This window comes from Xenopus laevis, chromosome 6S (genome assembly GCF_017654675.1).
Source record: "Xenopus laevis strain J_2021 chromosome 6S, Xenopus_laevis_v10.1, whole genome shotgun sequence".
In the NCBI taxonomy this organism is placed as follows: Eukaryota; Metazoa; Chordata; class Amphibia; order Anura; family Pipidae; genus Xenopus; species Xenopus laevis.
In genome coordinates, this window is record NC_054382.1 from 43,860,848 (window position 1) to 43,881,073 (window position 20,226).

The 20,226-nt window shown below is 38.5% G+C and overlaps 1 protein-coding gene across 2 annotated transcripts; it reads right to left on the reverse strand.

The window, feature by feature from the left end:
* Nucleotides 1–2,645: 2,645 nt before the first annotated feature.
* gask1a.S (golgi associated kinase 1A S homeolog) lies at nucleotides 2,646–20,053 on the reverse strand. 2 transcript variants are annotated; one of them, XM_018269316.2, is made up of 5 exons: nucleotides 19,567–20,053; nucleotides 12,887–14,251; nucleotides 6,554–6,676; nucleotides 4,993–5,096; nucleotides 2,646–4,035 (listed from the first exon to the last, which is right to left on the reverse strand). In XM_018269316.2, the coding sequence occupies exons 1-5, from the start codon at nucleotides 19,567–19,569 to the stop codon at nucleotides 3,834–3,836; spliced, it is 1,797 nt and encodes a 598-aa protein (XP_018124805.1). In that variant the 5' UTR covers nucleotides 19,570–20,053; the 3' UTR covers nucleotides 2,646–3,833. The 2 variants fall into 2 exon arrangements, with proteins under 2 accessions (XP_018124805.1, XP_018124806.1); XM_018269317.2 differs by lacking the exon at nucleotides 4,993–5,096 and having other exon boundaries at nucleotides 3,906–4,035; nucleotides 19,567–20,052.
* Nucleotides 20,054–20,226: the final 173 nt, after the last annotated feature.

Below are 20,226 nucleotides of genomic sequence, written 5' to 3' on the forward strand. Positions count from 1 at the left end.
AAGTCTTCTGCAAATATTGAAACAGGCCGCTATAGGAATACTGAAATTGCTGGCAGCTTGAAGATTGTAGTATCTCTAGGTTTCCCCTGTATCAATATGCATTCTTTCATTGGATTTGGAACAGGAGGTTGAATGGATGCACCTGTGCTGAGTGCAAAACAAGAAAATCATTTAAAAAAGCAAAAAGATATAAAAATAGGTGGTGTGGTTTTAAAAATATAAAATAAACACCTTTTCAGCTAAAAATGAATGAAGTAATGAAATAAAGTTCACTAATTCTGAAAAAGATCCAATAACTTATAGCAACCGATTAGCATTTGAAACATTTGAAATCAAGCAGGGGCCAATGTTCCCTTTAATTTTTTCTAGGCAGCGTGTTCAAAACTAAAGTTTCCTGTACAAACTGCATTTGTGTGTGTGCATAAAAAAAATGCAGAATAATATGCATAAAAAAGTGCAGAATAATGTGTGAGCGTTCTTCATTTTCTCTTTGCTCCACCAGTGTGTACAGGAGTTATAATTGCTGTTTTATAACTGGCACAAATACAAGAGCACAGTATAAAAGGGAATATTTGCATTGAGGGGGTTGGATACAGTGTAAGCCCTGGTCTGCTCCATCTCCTATAATCACACTCACAGAGTCTGGAAACAGGGTGCTGCGCATTGTAGTCTTTATTTTACAAATCAAACATTTTACAGTCAAGAACATTATCATGTTAGTGGTTTGAGGATAAATGATACCTTTATTTTTCTTGTTTTTTTTGCAATACAAAGAGATAAAAAAGGTTAAACAAGTGTTGGCTAGTACACCCCCCCCCCCCCCCCGACTATAAGGCAAAGCTTCAGGTGACCTTAAAAAAAGCTAAGCATAATAAGTTCAGCTATAAGTATAAATCCTGCTAAGTTGTACAGATATGTTATCACAAACAGCATTTTCAGTGGGAAAAGCAAATAGTGATCATACCACACTCCCAGACATGAGAATTATGCACTGCTCTCTTGGAATCACCACTCTTACTAGAAGAGGACACTGAAGAAAACATGGACCGTCTACAAACTCAAAGAAATACTCATATAGGATCTGGAAGCATCTGCCCCCATCCACTATGAAACATAAGCCTTCATGTGTTAATGGATGCCGGCTATATACTTTAATAGTATTCAAGGGGAACGCAGTTGATAATCCGAAGCTCAGTTAAAACCTTAAAGGAGAAGCAAAGGATTTGTGCATTTGGGGGTGCCAAATGTTAGGCACCCCCAAGTAATTGTATTGACTTATCCGGTGGTGCTCACTGGTATAACCCCGGGCCGGTGCAGTTTTCTGCTGATAGGAGCACCAGCCTGGGTTTCAGGTAAGTCAATACAATCACTTGGGGGTGCCTAACATTTGGCACCACCAGTGCACAAATCCTTTCGTTCTCCTTTAAAAGATGTCTGTCGCAGTACATATGGCTTTTATACAATTCCCAATATATAAGAGCACTATGCAACTGAAGTGGTCCATGATTATCTCCATCATTTTGGGGATGTCATGAGCTAACATAATTCAACACTTCTGACAGAAAAGAAAACAAAGCCTGGTTTGCCTTTTCAGCAGAAGTAAAATGCAGACAGAGCATCCTAATATCTTTTCTAGCAGCAATTTACATAGTTACATAGTTACATAGTTAAATTGGGTTGAAAAAAGACAAAGTCCATCAAGTTCAACCCCTCCAAATGAAAACCCAGCATCCATACATACACCCCTCCCTACTTTTAATTAAATTCTATATACCCATACCTACACTAACTATAGAGCTTAGGGGCAAATTCACTAAGCGACGAAGCGCCGAACGCTAGCGTTAATTCGCTAGCGTTTGGCATTTTTGTTAATGCGCAAATTCACTAACGAACGCTGGCGTAGTTTCGGTAGTGTTACTTCGCACCCTTACGCCTGGCGAATTTTCGCTAGCGACGTAACTACGCAAATTCACTAACGCTTGCAGTGTACTGAACGCTACCTTTTACGCTAGACTTCCTTCGCCACCTCAGACCAGGCGAAGCGCAATAGAGTAGATAGGGATTGCTTCAAAAAAAGTCAAAATTTTTTCTAAGTCCCAAAAAACGCTGGCGTGTTTTCTACATTATGGGTGATAGCCTGAAAAAGATCGAAAAGTTTTTTGGGGCTCCCCTCCTCTAGACAGTGGGCACATGTGTAGGGCAAAATAAAATTTTTATTTGATGTTTTGAAGGTTTTCTAGCCATTTGTAGTGCTGATACGTATTCCTCCATTGAAATTTGAATTTGGCGCCGTATGCAAATGAACCATCGCTAGCGAAACTTCTTTTTGCTTGACGAATTAACGCTAGCGCAACTTCGCAAACTTACACTACCCCTGTGCGCAACTTCGGATTTTAGTGAATTTGCGGAGCGCTGGCGAAAATACGCCTGGCGAAGTGCGGCGAAGTGCGGCGAAGTTGCGCCTGGCGCAACTTCGAATCTTAGTGAATTTGCCCATTAGTATCACAATAGCCTTTGATATTATGTCTGTCCAAAAAATCATCAAGGCATTAACTGAATCAGCCATCACAACATCACCCGGCAGTGCATTCCACAACCTCACTGTCTTGACTGTGAAGAACCCCCTACGTTGCTTCAAATGAAAGTTCTTTTCTTCTAGTCTAAAGGGGTGGCCTCTGGTACGGTGATCCACTTTATGGGTAAAAAGGTCCCCTGCCATTTGTCTATAATGTCCTCTAATGTACTTGTAATTTGCTACAGTATATATCAGAACAGCTCTGTGCAATATTGTAAAGGGTCAGGGTCATTTTTGTTCAGGTTTTACTTTGGATTTGAGATTAAAAGTATATGTTAACTATATATATGTTTAACCAAACATATATGAACTACAACTCCCATTGTCCTACATCATGAAAGTTGCCGTTTACATTTAGGGGGCAGATTTATTAAGGGTCAAATTGAAAATCTGAATTTTCTAAATTTTTATGGTCAAAACTGTCAAATTCGACTAGGGAATGATCCAAACGCAATTCGAGTTTTTAAAAAAATCTAAATCGATTTTCGAGCCTTTAAGCATTCGAATTTCACTATTCACCACCTAAAACCTGCCAAATTACTCTATAAGTCAATGGGAGAGGTCCACTGAGCATTTTGGAGATGCTTGTAGCCTTCCTGATTCAAGTTTTTTTCGGAGAAAAACCTCAATAATTTGGTTGAATTCTAATCTAATTTGATTTGAGTTTTCAGGTCGCTAAAATTAGTCCGAGTTTTAGATATTTGATTTTTTTTCTTTAATAAAGTTTGTTTAAAAAAAAACTCACATGAATTCTAAATTCAACCCTTGATAAACGTGCCCCTAGAATGTGCCTATATAAGAACCTGTCACGCCACAAATGAAAAAGTCTGGTCCGCTGGAAATACAAAATAAATCTATAAAGATTGCATTGGTACCACACAGATCTGTAGTAGCATTAACACCCAGAAGGTTTGCTGTTGTGAGAACAAAAGAAAGCTCTATGTCATGCTTGTTATCACAAAAAAGATTTCCCTTGTGTTTAAAAAAAAAGTATATCCAAATGAGCAGTGAGAAGAGAATACATATATAATCAGTGCTGCAGTTAAAGAATGAATGACAGAAAGCATGGGATTTGCAGGTCTTAAAACAAACCTGTACTTCTCTCTGCCTCTAGAGTTCCATTTGTGCCTCGGCATCCTGCCATATTCTATTCATATTCATGGAAACTATTGGTAATATTATTAGAAGCAAAATGCCTCTTTCTGCATTGTTTTTCATTTAACTGATTCCATCCTGTCATCTTGCAGAAAAGTAACAGTTACTGGGGGAAAAGAGTTAACTTGTGCTCTTCTATGTACTTCAGCAGGATCTTTCCTCTTCGATTAATGGTTTCAGTTAATTTCTTCAGGCCATCCAAGCCCCCTTGGCTTTCCCAAAACACATGGTCAAACTGCAGTGACTTTAGCAGCATGTTCTGTAAACAGCCCGATTCCAGCACTTGCACGGCTGAACTAGGAAACCTAATTAGCAACAGAAGAAGAAATAAGAGCTTATTAATTAACAGGGAAATTGCTTCTAATTAAAGGAGAAGGAAAGTCTTCTTCCACTTGGGGGTGCCAAATGTTATGCACCCCCAAGTAAATGTATATACTTACTTGAAACCCCAGGCCGGTGCTCCTATCAGCAGAAAACTGCACTGGCCGGGGTTCTTCAGCGAGCACCACAAATTGATCCTCTTGCGGCTTCTTCTTTCTTCTTGCGGCTGCGCATATGAAGTAGATCGAGAAGCCAAACTTTAACTAAAAAGTCAGCTATTTCGTTCTACTGCGCATGCGTCTTCCCCGGGAACTTTGAAGAAAGAAGAAGGCGGAAGAGGATCACTCTGTGGTGCTCGCTGGAGGAACCCGGTAAGTATAAAGTGTCGGACTGGGCCAGCGGGACACCTGGAAAAAACCCGGAGGACCACCGCCGGCCCAGACCTGTTCCCCAATGGGGCGCCACACAAATACATATTAACATCATATGTACAGATTTTGATGTCACAAAACACTCGTCATCACCTGACGCTCATAAATGGAAAGGAAAGAAAGCTTAAACTAAAGGAAATAAAAGGAAAATAGAGAAGTGACAGAACAGATCCGTCTAGCCAGCATCTATACCTTCTTTAATTGGACCAGGAAAGGCATTGGATATGTCTGATACCTGTCGAGTGTATTTGTCTTAAACAAATAACTGATGTCACAAAAGATTTTGACCAGACACTTGGGCTCAATGAGTTACACATTTACAATTATTAAGTGATTTCCAAGTAATTTTGAGAATAGAGCCAAAATGCAATTGATCATACTATAGGTTTGTCAAGGCACAGCCCAAAAGTTTTCTGTGAAGCACAGCTACCAGTTTAAGAGGCAGTTATCTAATACATACCAAGGACAATAACCCACTTATGAAAATATACTATAAACATTCAGACTCACACATCTATCCCTTGCAGAAGCCTAAAGTTAAGGTTGTCGTCAGGGTGATGGGGTCGTCCTGCGTTGTCAATGTAAACTAAGCGTGACGGGTTACTCTGACGCACCTATGGGGAAACAATGGTCATCTCAGTCCAAAAGCACTGTAAAATATGCTTTGTTTTCCATTACAGTAGAACCCATATTTTACATTTTTCAGAGGACCACAAAAAAATGGTGTAAAATCCAGGAAAATCAGGGAAATGTATTTTGCCTAATATATCCATCTGCATGCTTGTATTCATCCTTGTAAATAGTGGCTGCTGTTTAGTTTGCCTTGAGGAGCTATCTACAAGCCACTGTAGAACAATACCATGAAACATTCACATTTGGGGGTTTTTGTGCTTGAGCTGAGGCAAGTAATGGTTCAACTTGACTGGACGGGAATACAGAGAGCATGACTGAATGTTCAGTGGAGGTATTTATGATTTACAGTCTATTTAACAGAATTTTACTCCACTTATTAATCAAATTTCCACGCACACAAAAGACGAGAAACACTGTTCCCATTTTCCCTCTTCTCATCTTGCAGTGTTTCCGGCACATAAGCTATTATGTGTTCCTCCTTTCCAATGGTTAAAGCACCCAATTCCTGAATAAACTACAGGTAAAATATCTGTTATCCAGAAGCCCGTTATCCAGAAAACTCAGAATTACGGAAAGGCCATCTCCTATGACTTCATTTATCCAAATAATCCAATTTTTTAAAAATGATCATACTATAGGTTTTCTTTTTTCTCTGTAAGAATAAAACAGTACCTTGTACTCAATCCAAACTAAGATATTATTAATCCTTATTGGAGGCAAAACCTGCTTATTGGGTTTATTTAATGCTTACATGATTTTCTAGTAGACTTAGGGTATAAAGATCCAAATAAAAAAAACCCCAGGTCCTGAGCATTCTGGATAACAGGTCCCATACCTGTATTATGATGGAACAGATAACTGGCAATGACAATTTGAGTTTAAAATATATGATAACATATATATCCATAAATGCAGATGATCATTATGCCTTGCCTTTGTGTGTGCACTGCTATTTGCACTGACTAACTGCACTTGGTTCACTTGGCATCACATGACCTCCTTACAGTCTGCACTCTTATTGATACTTTGCCATTTTCATTTGTAGTGCTTATGGCTTTAGCCTTATTCTGGTTGTGCTTTGTCCTTTCATCCTGTATCTAGCTGATTTGGCATTTGGTTTTGATTAATTACACAGCATTCCTCTTTAACTCTTGTACTGCCAGCCTTCTGCCGTAGGATACTAGTTTTGCTTTCCCCAAAGCCTCATCAGCTGAGTAAAAGTAGTTGCAGGTAGCAGTATACTACCACTTCCAGCCCTGGAGAAAAATCCCAGCATTATAGGTATTTTATTCATATACTGTACATAAAAGTGCCTTGTCCTAGGGTCTGGGGTTTTTTCCTATTCCTTCAAACATGTAAATTCTTTCTCAAAGTAAATTTGTAGGCTGAAAAACAAATATGTGACAGATTCACATGTACATTACATCTACATACTTACCAAGATATGCACTAAAACAAGTCCTTTTGCATTACGGCATTTGTCATGTAACAGTTCCTCCACACATGGCTCCGATGGGTCGGGGTTAAAGCCACAGCAGTATCGGTCTAGTCGATCCTGGACCTGTAAATAGACAACTTTATGAATACTTGACGTCTGAAATCATAGACATGACCATATACCTTGTTATGCTATATGAGAACAAGCAGAATACATGACTACTTCTAAATTATGACTCACAGCTTTACAGCTACTACTGCAGCAAATGTAAGTTGCCCTTGAATACATTTAAATGATTTGAAATATGTAAGATAAATATGTATCAATTCTTGAAGGTACAGTATAGGAGTTCAATGAATAGGAGCTTGTGCTGAAAAATTTTTTTTTCCTTCTGTTTTAATCAAGACATCTAGTTTTCCTGCTAACTCTTGCAATAAACATGCCTGTTTTTTTCAGAGCACTTGTGGGAATAGAATAGGCAGAATACATTTTCAACTCAACTATTTAATGTGCTCATAGACAACAAAGACTTTATATAAATTGAAATTATTTTATTTGTGTGTTCAGAGACTTTTACCACTAAGATGGAACTATGGAAAATGACATAATGTTTGCTTCATAAACTGGCATCAAGTGGCAGTACATTTTGGTGCCAGTTTATACCCAGTCTCTTTTCTGTGCTTGAATAAGTGCCATGGCAGCAGTAAGATTTATGTTCTGGAAGAGATACTTCACAGCTGTAAGGTTTGGCTACCCAGGCTGTGAATACAACAAATACATCACTCTTTCCTGAAACAAGAACAGAGGGGAACCAACCAAGACTAATATAAAATATTACAAGATTAATTAACATGCAGCTTACAAATGATATTCATTGCATATGTATATACCTGTATTTCTTTAAAAGCTGCCTCTGTTAAACAAAATATGCAATCTGGGTGCTAGTCCCCTATCACACCTCTAAAAATTGCGGAAGTGCTAAACACTTTGGAAAATAAGGGGAGAAAACACTTCTTTGAAATAAAAATGTTTTAACATGCTCTGATTTAGTAATTAAGTGCCCATATAACACAAACACGTAATGCATTAGATATTTTGTTCTATAAAAGTTTTTGTTTTTCCCTTATGTACAATAATGTACATTCATATTTTGAAGAGTAATATTTTAGTGTCAGTATCACTTTAACTTTACATTTACTTAATTAAACCCAGGTTGTGTTTTTTCCTCTCCACACACCACTAAATAAATGTCTTTAATTAACTTGTTTGCAGTTGAAGCATATACAAAATTCGGGGATTGTGGAAGCACTCTTAAGGCTAAATTAAAGTATATTTAAGTATAGTGGAAGTGCTACTTACAATGCAATTGAATGTCATTACATTGTTTTAAAAAAATGGACGTTGGTTTGGGCAATTACTCCCTCTTAAAAGCCGCAAGGTAGTGGCGGCGGGGGAAGGATTTAGCCTTCAGATTGAAACCAAAACTCAGCAGACATTTACTTCAATTAATGCTACTATGCAGAGAGGCACAAGATCCTTTATACTTCTATGACCAGAGGTACAAGTTAGGGACTGCCGTATGTGGTTTACCTTGACGTGGCTTGTCAACTTTATGATCATAACTTTGTAACTAAAAACCCTGTCTGTAAACACATACACTTGCATTTATACTGAATTACTTATGAGGCTGGGGCCCAGGGAAGTACATTGTAAGTAGCACTTCCTTAATTTAGCCTTAAGAGTGCTTCCACAACCCATAAAGGGGGGTGTCAATTGCAGCACTTCCCTTGGGTGCCAAATACCTTGGCCTGGCCTGTTTTTAAGGGCCGGCCATGACCATGTTTGCTTTCAATCTGTAGGTTTACTTTAGGTTCGATCTTTACTGTAGGTTTCATATTTTATTTCACTTATTAATAGAGCCACTGTGCATAATAAGCCTTTACTGGATTCTGCTATTAGTAAAAAGCCGTTAATCCTAGATTCATTTTGTCTGATTCCCAGCAGGATTCAAAGGAATCCTAAGTGCATGACAGAACTGAATACAAACCATAAATCTCATGTATTTTTAGGCCACTGGATAACTAAAGGTGATTTAATTTTTTTAGTGATCTATTTTGTATATAAAAAATAGTGTCTGGATTCAGTTTGGGATTTGGCTGAATCTGTTGTGGTGGCATTCAGCCAAATCCTAAAATTGTGGATAAGCATGTACATTAATGTTTTGATTTCTTATATATTTCTTTATTTATGACATAGTGCTACTAATTAAGGTCAATGTATGCAGAATTTCCCCTGTCTTTTCAAGCTCCCAGTCAAAGTGTTTAGTGCATAGGTGTATATAGGAAAGCCCTCCTCTCAAGCACAAACCAGGCGGCACTCCTGTTAAAAAGGCAACAGGCAGCTATACAACCAGGTCTGATTTATGCATGGTTAGACCTGGTTGAGTAAAACAGCCTTTTGCAATAAACTGCTGCCTTTTTAACCAGAGTGCCGCCTGGTTTATGCTCGAGAGGAGTGCAATTACTGCTGGGATGCTGAGCACCCGGTGAGTTGTGTCACAGCACTGCATAAGAGGGGATACTAGGCAGAGGGTGGGTCTGGAGTGGTAGTTTCTATTGACTATATAGAAGAGCCTGCTCCCAAAATAAGCCACATCTGTGACTTAATAATATGAACTTTAAAGTTAAGGTGTTATCTGTGGAGCAAAGCAACCCCATCTTCTAGCCATGGAACTACTTGGTTATGCCCATTTCAGATTACACGCTGACTTGTACTCTTAAAATTCTGAAATGCTTAAATCTGTGGCGAAATATGTTATTTGCATTGCCCCACTTTGGTCCCAGGGACCGGTTGCAAATTCTAATTTTGATCACCTATTCCAAATGTCTATTTGTATTAAATGCTGTGCCTTGACATAGTTACCTGACATAAATATGACCTGTGGCTTGGGCCTGGGGGAATTTTTATTGAACATGATTACAGGGTTGCAATATACAGTAACATACACAAATACTGCAGATTAAAACAGCTAGTAATAATAAGCAAAAAACTGTAGATGCAGATATCAAAATTCAGGTTTAAGCGGTTTAGCAAAAAGCAACGTGCTTTCTCTCCCAACAACACACTTGTAATTAAGCAAAGAAAGAATCCTCACTCTTCCTCATTTCCTTTCCTGGAAGGCTGGCTTGTGTCAAGACTACTCTACTTTTATGGAATGAGGCATTTGAATAAAATGATTCTTTGATTTCTCAGGCTGAAAAGTGCAGAGCAGCAAGCAAGGATCAGGCCAACGCTATTTGATTCTCTTCAAGGTTCTGTGTTGAAAGAGTAGCAGAGATGCAAATAAAGTCTGATGGTTTAGGAAAGTTGCCAGGTTTCTGACCAGCTGGTACACAAAGCCTGTGTTCAGTGAAAATTTCTAGCAATATTGGGACAAACTGCAATAATTCCACCTGTAAATCGCAATAGCTTGTAACTTTTTGTAACTCGTATAAAAATGTAACTGGGTTTTCGAATAGAACCTCTGGCAAGCCTTTTATGGACCTTTGCTAACATTCAAATGAATGAATCAGTGGGATTCGCTAGCATGCACATCACCCCATCAATGTGACATGGCACACCAGCTATAATTTGAAATAAAGGACACATCCAGAACAGACATTAATGTCAAATTTTGGACTTTCCATTTTCTTTGGTAAACCTCCTTAGAAAGTAGTAGAATAATAGTACCATAACCTTCTACCAATCATCAAATCTAGGGGTCCACAAATTAAAGGGACCCCTTTATTCATTCAACATCATGAGATATCTTGACAGTTGTGGGATCCTTCCCTCTGTGCTGCTTGTTTCCTGAGAAATCACCTGCCACCTCACTGTTCTTGTGACAGTCCTAGTTTTCACAGTTGTCACTGTTTCTGCTTTCTACCATTCACTGCTGCCATTTCACATGGTGTTCCTCTTCTCTTCCTCCTGTATTCTGATGTAACAGAAGCCACTAAATCAGGAGTGCCCATACTTTACTAATGAGGGGTCTACTTTTAGGGATGTTGTCTCATTATGATCTACATCCATAAAAACATTGTTAGCATTCTGTTCCATTGCGAGTTTTAAGTAACAACTATTTATTATGTAACTTTAATAAATAAACTGTAATAAATATCTTAATGAAAATAATTCAGTCAAGCTGTTTGTTTACAGTGTCTTGAGATCTACTCATCACCAGCTAAAGGTCTACTGGTAGATCACAATGTACCTTTTGGGTACCCCTGGTCTAAATACTTATTACACTGCTTCCTTCATCCACCCAGCACTTCTACTATCAGAACCGTCTCTGCCTCCATTTATTGATGTTCCATTGGTGCTCTTATGTTCGTTTTCTCTTGCAAACTGCAGGCAATCATTTATTAAATCATCTTTGTTGAGGTCACTATAAGTTAATGCTGAAGTCATTGCTTTCCATGCTTGTTTGGGTTAGCTCTAATCAGAATATCTTCTCTAAATCAGATTTTCTTATTACAGGATGATTGTCCGCACCTCGGGGCACATTTACTAAGGGTCGAACTGAATTTTCGAATTTAAAAACTTCGAATGTCTAACTAATTTTTGGGTACTTCGACCATCGAATAGGCCTAAATTTGTCTTCGATTCGAAGTAAAAAAGTTTGACTTCGAAAATACTGTCTCTTTAAAAAAGTTCAACTTCGACACTTCGACCACCTTAAACCTGCCGAATTGCTATGTTAGCCTATGGGGACCTCCTAGAACCTATAGCCAACATTTGGCTAAGTTTTTAGAAGCCAAAGTAAAATCGTTCGATTCAAAGGATTTCATCGTACAATCGAACGATTTTACTTCAACCGAATATGGTCAAATTCGATTTACATTCAACCCTTGATAAATCTGCCTCCTCATGTTGCTTCTCTATTTCTTAACCTTAAAATGGTTGCATTACCTCACCATTTTTAAGATGCATTTCATAAGCTGCATATTCTCGCCGAAGCCATGCATTAAGCTGGCCATAGACGTGCAAATTTTAGCCTTGTATCCGATGAAGGATAGTATGTTGCAATCTTCCAACCTGCCACTAACCATTCAGATAGATATTCAGAAGTAAAAGAACAAATCAGGCAATGTTCCTGCTGTGACTGCAATCGTACAAAAGTTATGTCTGACAAATAGTAGTGAGAGTCACCCATTGATATCGTTAGCTAGGCAATACATGCAATGATATTGTCATTAGCCTTATGAGAGCCTTATGACCTCACTCATAACAGAGTACCATTGGAAATTCCAAAACAGTAATCTCTTTGTTAGGTAACATTAAGGTGACTGGTGTAGAGCTGGTAGACATACATCTTGTTGGTGCAACCTCATTCATTTGTAATTATGTTTGGCCCACCTGATCAAGAGTGCCAACATTTTATGAAAGGAAAGCAATCCCCTGTGACTTCTTCCTCTTCTTTTAGGCAAGAAGTTGCAGCCAGAAGTTTCATGGTAGATATACAAAAACAGCCAACTATCTCATAGCTCAAATCCAAGGTAGTCAATGCAAAATCGAATGTACACCTAGATAACGGTTAGCATATCCATTGGATAATGGTGAATTGTAATCTTTTTCACTGGACTTTAGGAAAAATGTCTGTCCCCCGGCTGCAGTGAAGTGTTTCAATGGGACATAAACCTTCCATAGGAGTGTTACCACACTCAGTTTCGCTTAACTTAAACCATTCTCTCACATATGTACTGTAATCTAACAAACACAGAAATGTAATGCAAAGGTGCACCATAAACAATTTTAGTCCTCTCGGGAAGCAATGTTTTTAATGCTAGAAGCCCACCAAAGAGAGGATATCTGCTCTTTTGCAGTGACATAAGAAATAATAGTATAAGAGTTTATCAGGGAGCAGGGAACACGTGCCTGTCCAGATGCTGCAGGAAAGTGATTAAAATAGAATGGTCAAATGGAAATATTATAAATACATTTAATTTGTAGGTATTATATTATTATTATTATTATTATTATTTGCAAATAATTATTCTAATATAGTTATAATTATTATATTATATAAATTATAATTATTATATTATTTTTTTTTTTCTAAATACTGTTTATTTCATATTTATAGTTTTTGTGATCAGTGATATAAATATATGTGTATATTTATAATTCATATAGGTCTTTCATCTATTAACCGTTAACTCGTTTATGTCAGTGTCTATTAGAACAATCTGAAACCCCCTTGTGCTAATGATTGACATTAAATTTTACCAGGAACAAATTAATTGTAGGAAAGTATATTGTTAAATCAATATACTCTTATAAAACAGAATCTACCTGCAGGAGAAAATCGAAAATAGCCAGTTTGGCCCACTCTGTATGTTTGATTCCCAGACAAGGAGGTCTATTAATATTCGCTGAAGAGTCCCTCATGCCACACCTGTGCTTCAGCATCTGCTGGTATTGTATCCAATCCAGTGCATGAGAGTTTTGGTCATTGTTCGTGTCATTTAAGTGCTTAATATCTGGAGCCCACCATACGATTGGCCTTGCGGCACCATTGGTGTACTTGTAAGGTAGTAAGTTGCTTGTAAACTTGCGGGCCACTGCTGGCATGCTCCTATTTAACCCTAAAATCCTGTCAAGGTGAAAAGCCAGAACTTCATATAAATCAGTAGGGCGCTTTATTAATCCACACAGTCCTTTTGAACAAATCTTCTTTTGGTGACAATTCCCAACAAGAGGGTTTGGACATAAACCCACCTGCAAAACTTGTCCATGTGCAGGAATTCGAGATTTTGCAATAATCTCACCCTCTGACAATAGCCTCATTTTTTTCAGATCATCTGATGTAAACCATGGCAGTGCTTCTTCATTTAATCCTAAACTTGTCTTGCCTTGGTATTCTTGGTTTTCTATTGGTTGAAATTTTAAGCAATGTAAATCAAACCTTTTTTTATTATTCCTTAAAAAATTCTGGGAGTAGCTCAAACTGCCACTGTCATTGTTCCCTTTCAAAACAGAGACTTTTTTGTTTGGTCTTGCAATGACTGTTGTCCTATTCAATGGAACACTATCACGTGTTTGTGCAGAGTAGCCTGTGACCACTGATTGTACTTTACCAAGACCATTTTGCGGTGGATTCTTTCTGATTATAGAGGGTTTGGGGGGAATGGCATCTTTTGGCTTCATATCATCAAACATCTGGACAGCATATACAGTCAAATTAGGGAATTGTTGTTCAATTTTATTTCTTTGGGTGACTAAAATAATGTTCTTAGGCTTAATATCTGTGGGTATATCCAAACCATGTAAAAGTTGCCTAGTCACTTCGCCCTTCTCTTTGGTAACATGAGGATTACTTTTCCAGTGTGGTTGGTCACCAATGTGACCTAAACTTCTCTTCTCTTTGCAATCATGGCTGAACTTAATGAAGGGCTGCAGTTCTTGTCTGTAACTTGGAACATCAGAATCCCAACTTCTGTGGTCAGAGTTTTGAAGCAGACTAAGCAGTTTGATCTTAGTGTCATCCCATTGCCGTTTCTGCCGTACAACTTTCCTGTGTTCAATATTCTGCTTAACATTGCCTTCAGCTGGGAATATGGAAGAATTATTATTTAACAGTAGAGCTAAGGTGAACAAGAAGCAGATCCCCAATACAGGCCTTCTCTTCAGGCGTATCCTCAGGCATAATCTCAAAGCCTACAAGAGAAAGAAATGTATTGCATTACAATTAATCATGTCAGTCCAAGGAACTATTTATTCTTTCTTGGCAAGTTTCTAAGTCAAATAACATAGCAGTTGGAAAACTATCCAGTAACCTGTGGTTACAGAGCAATGAATGCTTTCACAGTATAGTCACTCTCAATTCTTTGCATTGTTTTATAAATTATTGACTGTAATCATGTTAGAATATTTCTTCAAGACCTGGTTTCAAGTATATTATTATTGTAAACTTTTAGTCTCCTACAGTTATATTGTTCCTACAATATTACAGTTGTTGAAATTCAAGTGTATGTTGCACGAAGAAACATGTTGAGACACTCTCATGGATTTCTGACTTCAAAAAGACTAATTCCTAGCTATTATTTTGCTTTAAGGCAAAATACTTCATAAATAGCAGAGGATAACAAATGCTCAATATTTAAACAGCTGTTGCAGTAGATAGAATCTGGCCACACAGAGATATATGCGCTCTTTTGGCATAGTCACCAAACAAGTGCATCTTAGCCCATATCAACTACCTTGCTCCAATGATAAGATCATAACAGAGGCCTGGGGACACCTATTCAAAGAGCATCACATCCAGGGCCAATCTAAGGCCTTGGTGAGCCCCCTTCACCCTGTAGAAACAACTGGCACCATTTCCCATAAAATGTGCAGTTATACACACCCAGTATTTATAACTGACCCACCCTCCTTTGCAGCGATATGAGAAGCATCATATAATTTCACAAATACAATGACTTAATGCTGGGTGTGGGTTTTTCTGCAGCTGCAGACACTGACAAGTTACTGAATCTGACCATTTTTTGCCTTTGGTCTGAAGGCTTTTTTGGGCAGTGAGGTGATTAAAAATTCAGACAAGGATGCAGGCCCATGCCACAGCCCCCTTGCCCCAGATACAAGAGGAGGAGGCACTGCTAAGTGAATGAATGGCTGGACAGGTTAGGAAGAGCTATAGATGCTGGGCTTGACTTCCATTTGTTGGTAATGCAGCAACCTCTCTGTTCACACCAAGTAAAGAAAATGCAAGTATACACATTAATATATAGTAGTATTGAGAATCTGTTAGTTGGCTTGATGTGTGTCAATCACGCTTCCATATGAAAGTAACCAGTGTGGTTGCAGCGGGGCTGTTCATTACTCAATGCAATTGAAGGGAAGATAAGAGAGAGATGTCACTAGACGTACAAGACTGGTGAACAGGTGGGGAAAGCTAATTTAATACAACCATAGTGGGACCTAAGAATTGGTGGGCCCAGGCAAATACCCCTTTTGCCCTATAGTTAAAGCTGCCCTGATCACATCAATAGCCCAATACAGTTCTCAGTTCGGCTTCCATGTGGTTGTAGCAGCCCCACACCCTTCCCTTTAAATGGTGGAACAATGCCTTTGGAAATGGGTGTTGGTCTGGGCAGTTTCTCTCTCTTAAAAGCCGCAAGCGGGGGAGGATTAATCTCATGGAACCAATGCTGTGGTTATCTCTGCCCTTTGAAATGTTATGAGATTGTAGGTAATTGCATATACTGTAATTCACTACATCCAAATGCTGCATTTACTCTTCCCATCTACAGTATTTAAACGGAATTTTAAGCAGTGGTTCTGATCATCAAAATGCACCTATAAAATATGTATAGAAAATAGCCATCTTAGATTCCTGCAGAGAAATGCAGAAGTATTGTATAAATGTATGAGCAGTTTCAAAGTTACAAGAGGAAAATACAGGGTCAGATTTCCAAAAAGGAGCTGAGCTGTGAAGTTTGCAAGTTCTGTCCTCCAGAATTACTTGAGGCATTTTTGCAGCCAGTCATCAAAAAAAAAACACTTATGGAATTCCACCTTTGAGCTCAAGTCTGAGACGTAAAATTAACAAACCTACAGTATCTGTTTTAAACAATGTGCTGAACTCATATATTAAACATACAATATTTCTACTGGAATCTACTGTCAACATCAATGGCATATACCAAACAATCTGCATAATTTATGAGCTATTTATATTTATCATATGCTCATAACGCTTACAGCACTGTATAAACAAGAAAGGAATATGGAAATAAAATTGTATGTGCCTTTTAAGTGTAAACTCAGATTTTCTTGACTTGTTCTTTTGTGAAATACTGCTCAAACAGGGCAAAGATTGACCGGGGGATTGGCAGGAGGTAAAGGCAATTGTGGGGCCCTGGCATTACAAATGGCTCTCATTATGACAAGGCAGTACTAATAAAACTCTTATAGAAAGTAGATGACCTTTGCAACATAATCCATTAATTTACAATGTTTGGGTCCCTGTGTACTTGAAACGCCAGGGCTTATTTTGAATTCCAGTCCAGACCTGATGCGTTCCCTTTGTCAGATTTTTGCTTTTGTTTTGTAACTTTTAGGTGACTGTTGATATCTAATTGCCAATTGGTTGCTATGGGCAACATCACCGGTGATCTTTTCCTCCTATGTTAATAAATATGCCCCTAACTGTCCCAGCTTATTCAGTATGTTAATGCATATGATGGCACGCACATGCACATAATAACCAAGCCTGGAGGCTCTCTTATATATCCAAAAGTATTGTCTAGTGCAGGGATCCCCAACCTTTAGAACCCGTGAGCAACATTCAGAAGTAAAAGGAGTTGGGGAGCAACACTAGTATGAAAAATGTTCCTGGGTGCAAAATAAGGGCTGTGATTGGCCATTAAGTAGCTCCTATGTGGATTGTCAGCTAACACCAAGGCTCTGTTTGGCAGTGCACCTGGTTTTTATACAACCAAAACTTGCCTCAAAGTCTGTAATTCAAAAATAAACACCTGCTTTGAGGCCACTGGGAGCAACATCCAAGGGGTTGGAGAGCAACATGTTGCTCACGAGCTACTGGTTGGGGATCACTGGTCTAGTGTATGGCCATGTTACTCTCACGCAGTGATGTGTGAGTCAACAATTTGTTGACCAATGCTTGACCCTAACCTGCCCTCTCCCAACCTGTACCCAGCCTAGCACAAAGTTGCTAACGTTTGTTACATATCCCAGCCCACCCATTTGTGAGAACCAGAAAAGACAGGGTGCTGTGAAAATATAAATAAAATGGGTGGAGCGGGGCAAGTATATTAGCAAGAATTGGTGAGAGGGCAGCAAAGGCCTGAGTGGTGAAGGTTCAATACTCCAGTTTAGGCCTAGGTCCTCAACTTCCAAACAGTGCAACAATTGATAGAAGGGTATCCAAAATGGACTGTGTTGTTAATGAATCACCAAAGTCAATGTCAGCAAAGACAGTTTATAAGCAGTTACCTGAGTTCATCCTTTCAGTAATAATATTGAAAAATCAAAAAAAAAAACAAAACCATTGACTTAACCAGTTACCTTTCATACCTGGCAATTAATAAATAAGAATGCTGCTCATTATATAGAGATTCTTAAAAAAATAAATAAAAATAACACTAGGTTAAAGGAGTGGTTCACTTTTAACTTATCTTTTATCATGGTCTAGAATGTCTTATTCCTAGCACCTTTGCAATTGGTCTTCATAATGTATTATTGTTATAGTTCTTTAACTACTTGCCTTCTTCATCTACTGCTAGGTTTCAAATGAGGGTCACTGATCCCAGTAGCTAAAAAAAAGCATTTTATTCATTATCTTTCTATTCAGGTCCTCACCTATTTATATATGTCTATCATTTAAACCACTGCCTTGTTACTAAGGTAAGCAAGACTGTAGCAGCCAGATACTGTAAAAGCCAAACTGGAGAGCTGATGAACAAAAAACTAAATAACTGAAAAGCTGCAAAAAATCAAAAGTGAAAACCAATTGCAAATTGTCTCAGGATATCATTGTCTGTGTTATACTAAAATTTAATTTAAAGGTGAACAATACATGTTATCACAATCCACCAATGTGAAATAAGTCTAGATAATGATATGAATAATGACATGAGCTTAGTTAAGCCCCAAGAGTATAAATGTGCAACCCAGTGCAATTGACTGATACTCACGTTCAATATATGTGCACAAAACTAATCACAAGTCTGAGATAAAAAAAAATGCAGAGCACAATCTAGTATCAGAGCAGAGCACTATCTATTCATAAACCAATGTATATACAGTCCTTAGCAGTGCTAACCTACAGCACAAGGTTCCTAGGTTTGATTCCAGCTGGGACACAATATGTCTGTATGTTGTCTGTTCTCCTTTTCTCTCTGTGTGCCTGTAAGTTTCCTCCCATATTATAAAAACAACTGGGTTATTGGCTCCTGTTAAAAATAAACCTTAGTGTATGAGTGTCATATAGGGCCCCAAATTGTAAGCTCCACTGGTAAATAATGAACAGTCTCTGTAAAGAGCTGTAGAATTATTAGAATAAATAAAGGATATTAATATGAAGCAAAAAGTGTAAACACTCATATAATGTGACATCCAGTTACAGAGTTCAACAAATGACTTCCACTGTTTACATGAATTGTTGTATGTCCAGAACTAATCAGTAGTGATTTAGCTTAAAATAGGACAGTGTAACAAACTGTAACCCACAGCACCTTAATACCCCTCTGAATTGTGTCTGTATGTTACCCTCCCATTTAGACTGTAAGCCCTACAGGGTAGGGTCCTCTAGCCTTTTGTTTCCTTGACACTGAGCACTTAATCTGTATTGTAATTATATTTTTTATATTTATGTGAATTGTATTTCTAATAATGCACTTATTGTTACTTTTTATTCCAATGACCCCTTGTTTGTTACTACTAATTTATTGTTTTGTTGTACAGTGCTTTGCCCTCAAGGAGCGCTTTACAAATAAAAATATACAAATGCAAATAACTTTTTAATATATTTAAGAAATAGTACTAATCCTATAGTTGGTATATTATATTACACTTGTATTCAGGCAAAAGACACCATAATAAATTAACAAATGTTCAAAAAGAAAAAGACGTTTTCGGATGCATTCTGAGAAACACTACTTCCCTAGAGCAGCATGAAGTGCACATACTGTAGGTACAAGTATCTGGAAAGCCACAAATCTGTTTATCCAGCTGCAAGAAGTCAGCACATTTACCAGCTACTCAGCCATATACATGCTAACAAAAAGCTAATGAAAGGCACTTGTACTCCTCTCTCACTCACCAGTGTCAGGGTGAGCCAATTCTGATAAGTTTATTGCTTTCTAGACAACACAGTGTAAGAGGTTGGGCTGTCCCCAACAGTGAAAGGGTTACACATAAATGTTTCAAGCTGCTGTCTAGCAGGCAGAGGTCTGTTCTGTTTGATTTTTTGAGTCACATTCAGTGGCACAATGGTATTCCATACCTACCATTGCTCAGTGTGCAGAGTGGGAGCCACGGGGAGCCATCAGTGGACACTCACAATTGTGTCTCTTCTTCGGTGGTCGCCCTAAACTATTCATACAACAATCCAGTCAGTGCCTTTCTCTCTTCTCTCCTTAGGATCCTACAAGTGGTTGCTGTGCAGTACTACGTTCCTGAGGATTTTGCTTAGGGCCAGCAAAAACCTCCCAAATCTCATCCAGATGCTTTAAGTCCCAGGTTTTCGCCCTTGTGCTGAATTTGCATGAAAGGTTTTTACTCGTGCATTATTTCCCTCTCCAAGCTACTGTGTAATAAAGTCCATCCCCACATTCAGACTTGGCTTCCCTTGCTTGAACTATTGCAATTCCTTTGTGCAGTGTGTGTGTCAGTGACAATAACAATGAAGTCTCGTGCAGTTAAGCTGAGCTTAGCCAGTTTGCTCTCTGCACTGAAACTGAGAACATTTCTACCAGCATTCCTTAGGGGCTCAGCAGCCAGCTCAGACCAGCCCCCCAGCAGCAGCAGCAGGAGGAGAGGGTGGGATTGAGGTGAGGCAGATGAGGAGGGGGTTGGCTTGTGTGTGTATCAAAGGGGTCTGGCAGGGGAAAGACTGCAGGCTCTTCTTTTGATTAAGTTCTTTTTCACAAAAGGAGTCCTGTTGTTTT

What these genes read in the sequence shown, in the direction of transcription:
- gask1a.S (XM_018269316.2), bottom strand. An exon ending in TTTTCGATTTTCTCCTGCAG is followed by an intron (nt 6,677 to 12,886) that starts GTAGATTCTGTT and finishes GTCTATTTACAG; the next exon opens with GTCCAGGATCGACTAGACCG. An exon ending in TTGTTTTAGTGCATATCTTG is followed by an intron (nt 5,097 to 6,553) that starts GTAAGTATGTAG and finishes GTTTCCCCATAG; the next exon opens with GTGCGTCAGAGTAACCCGTC.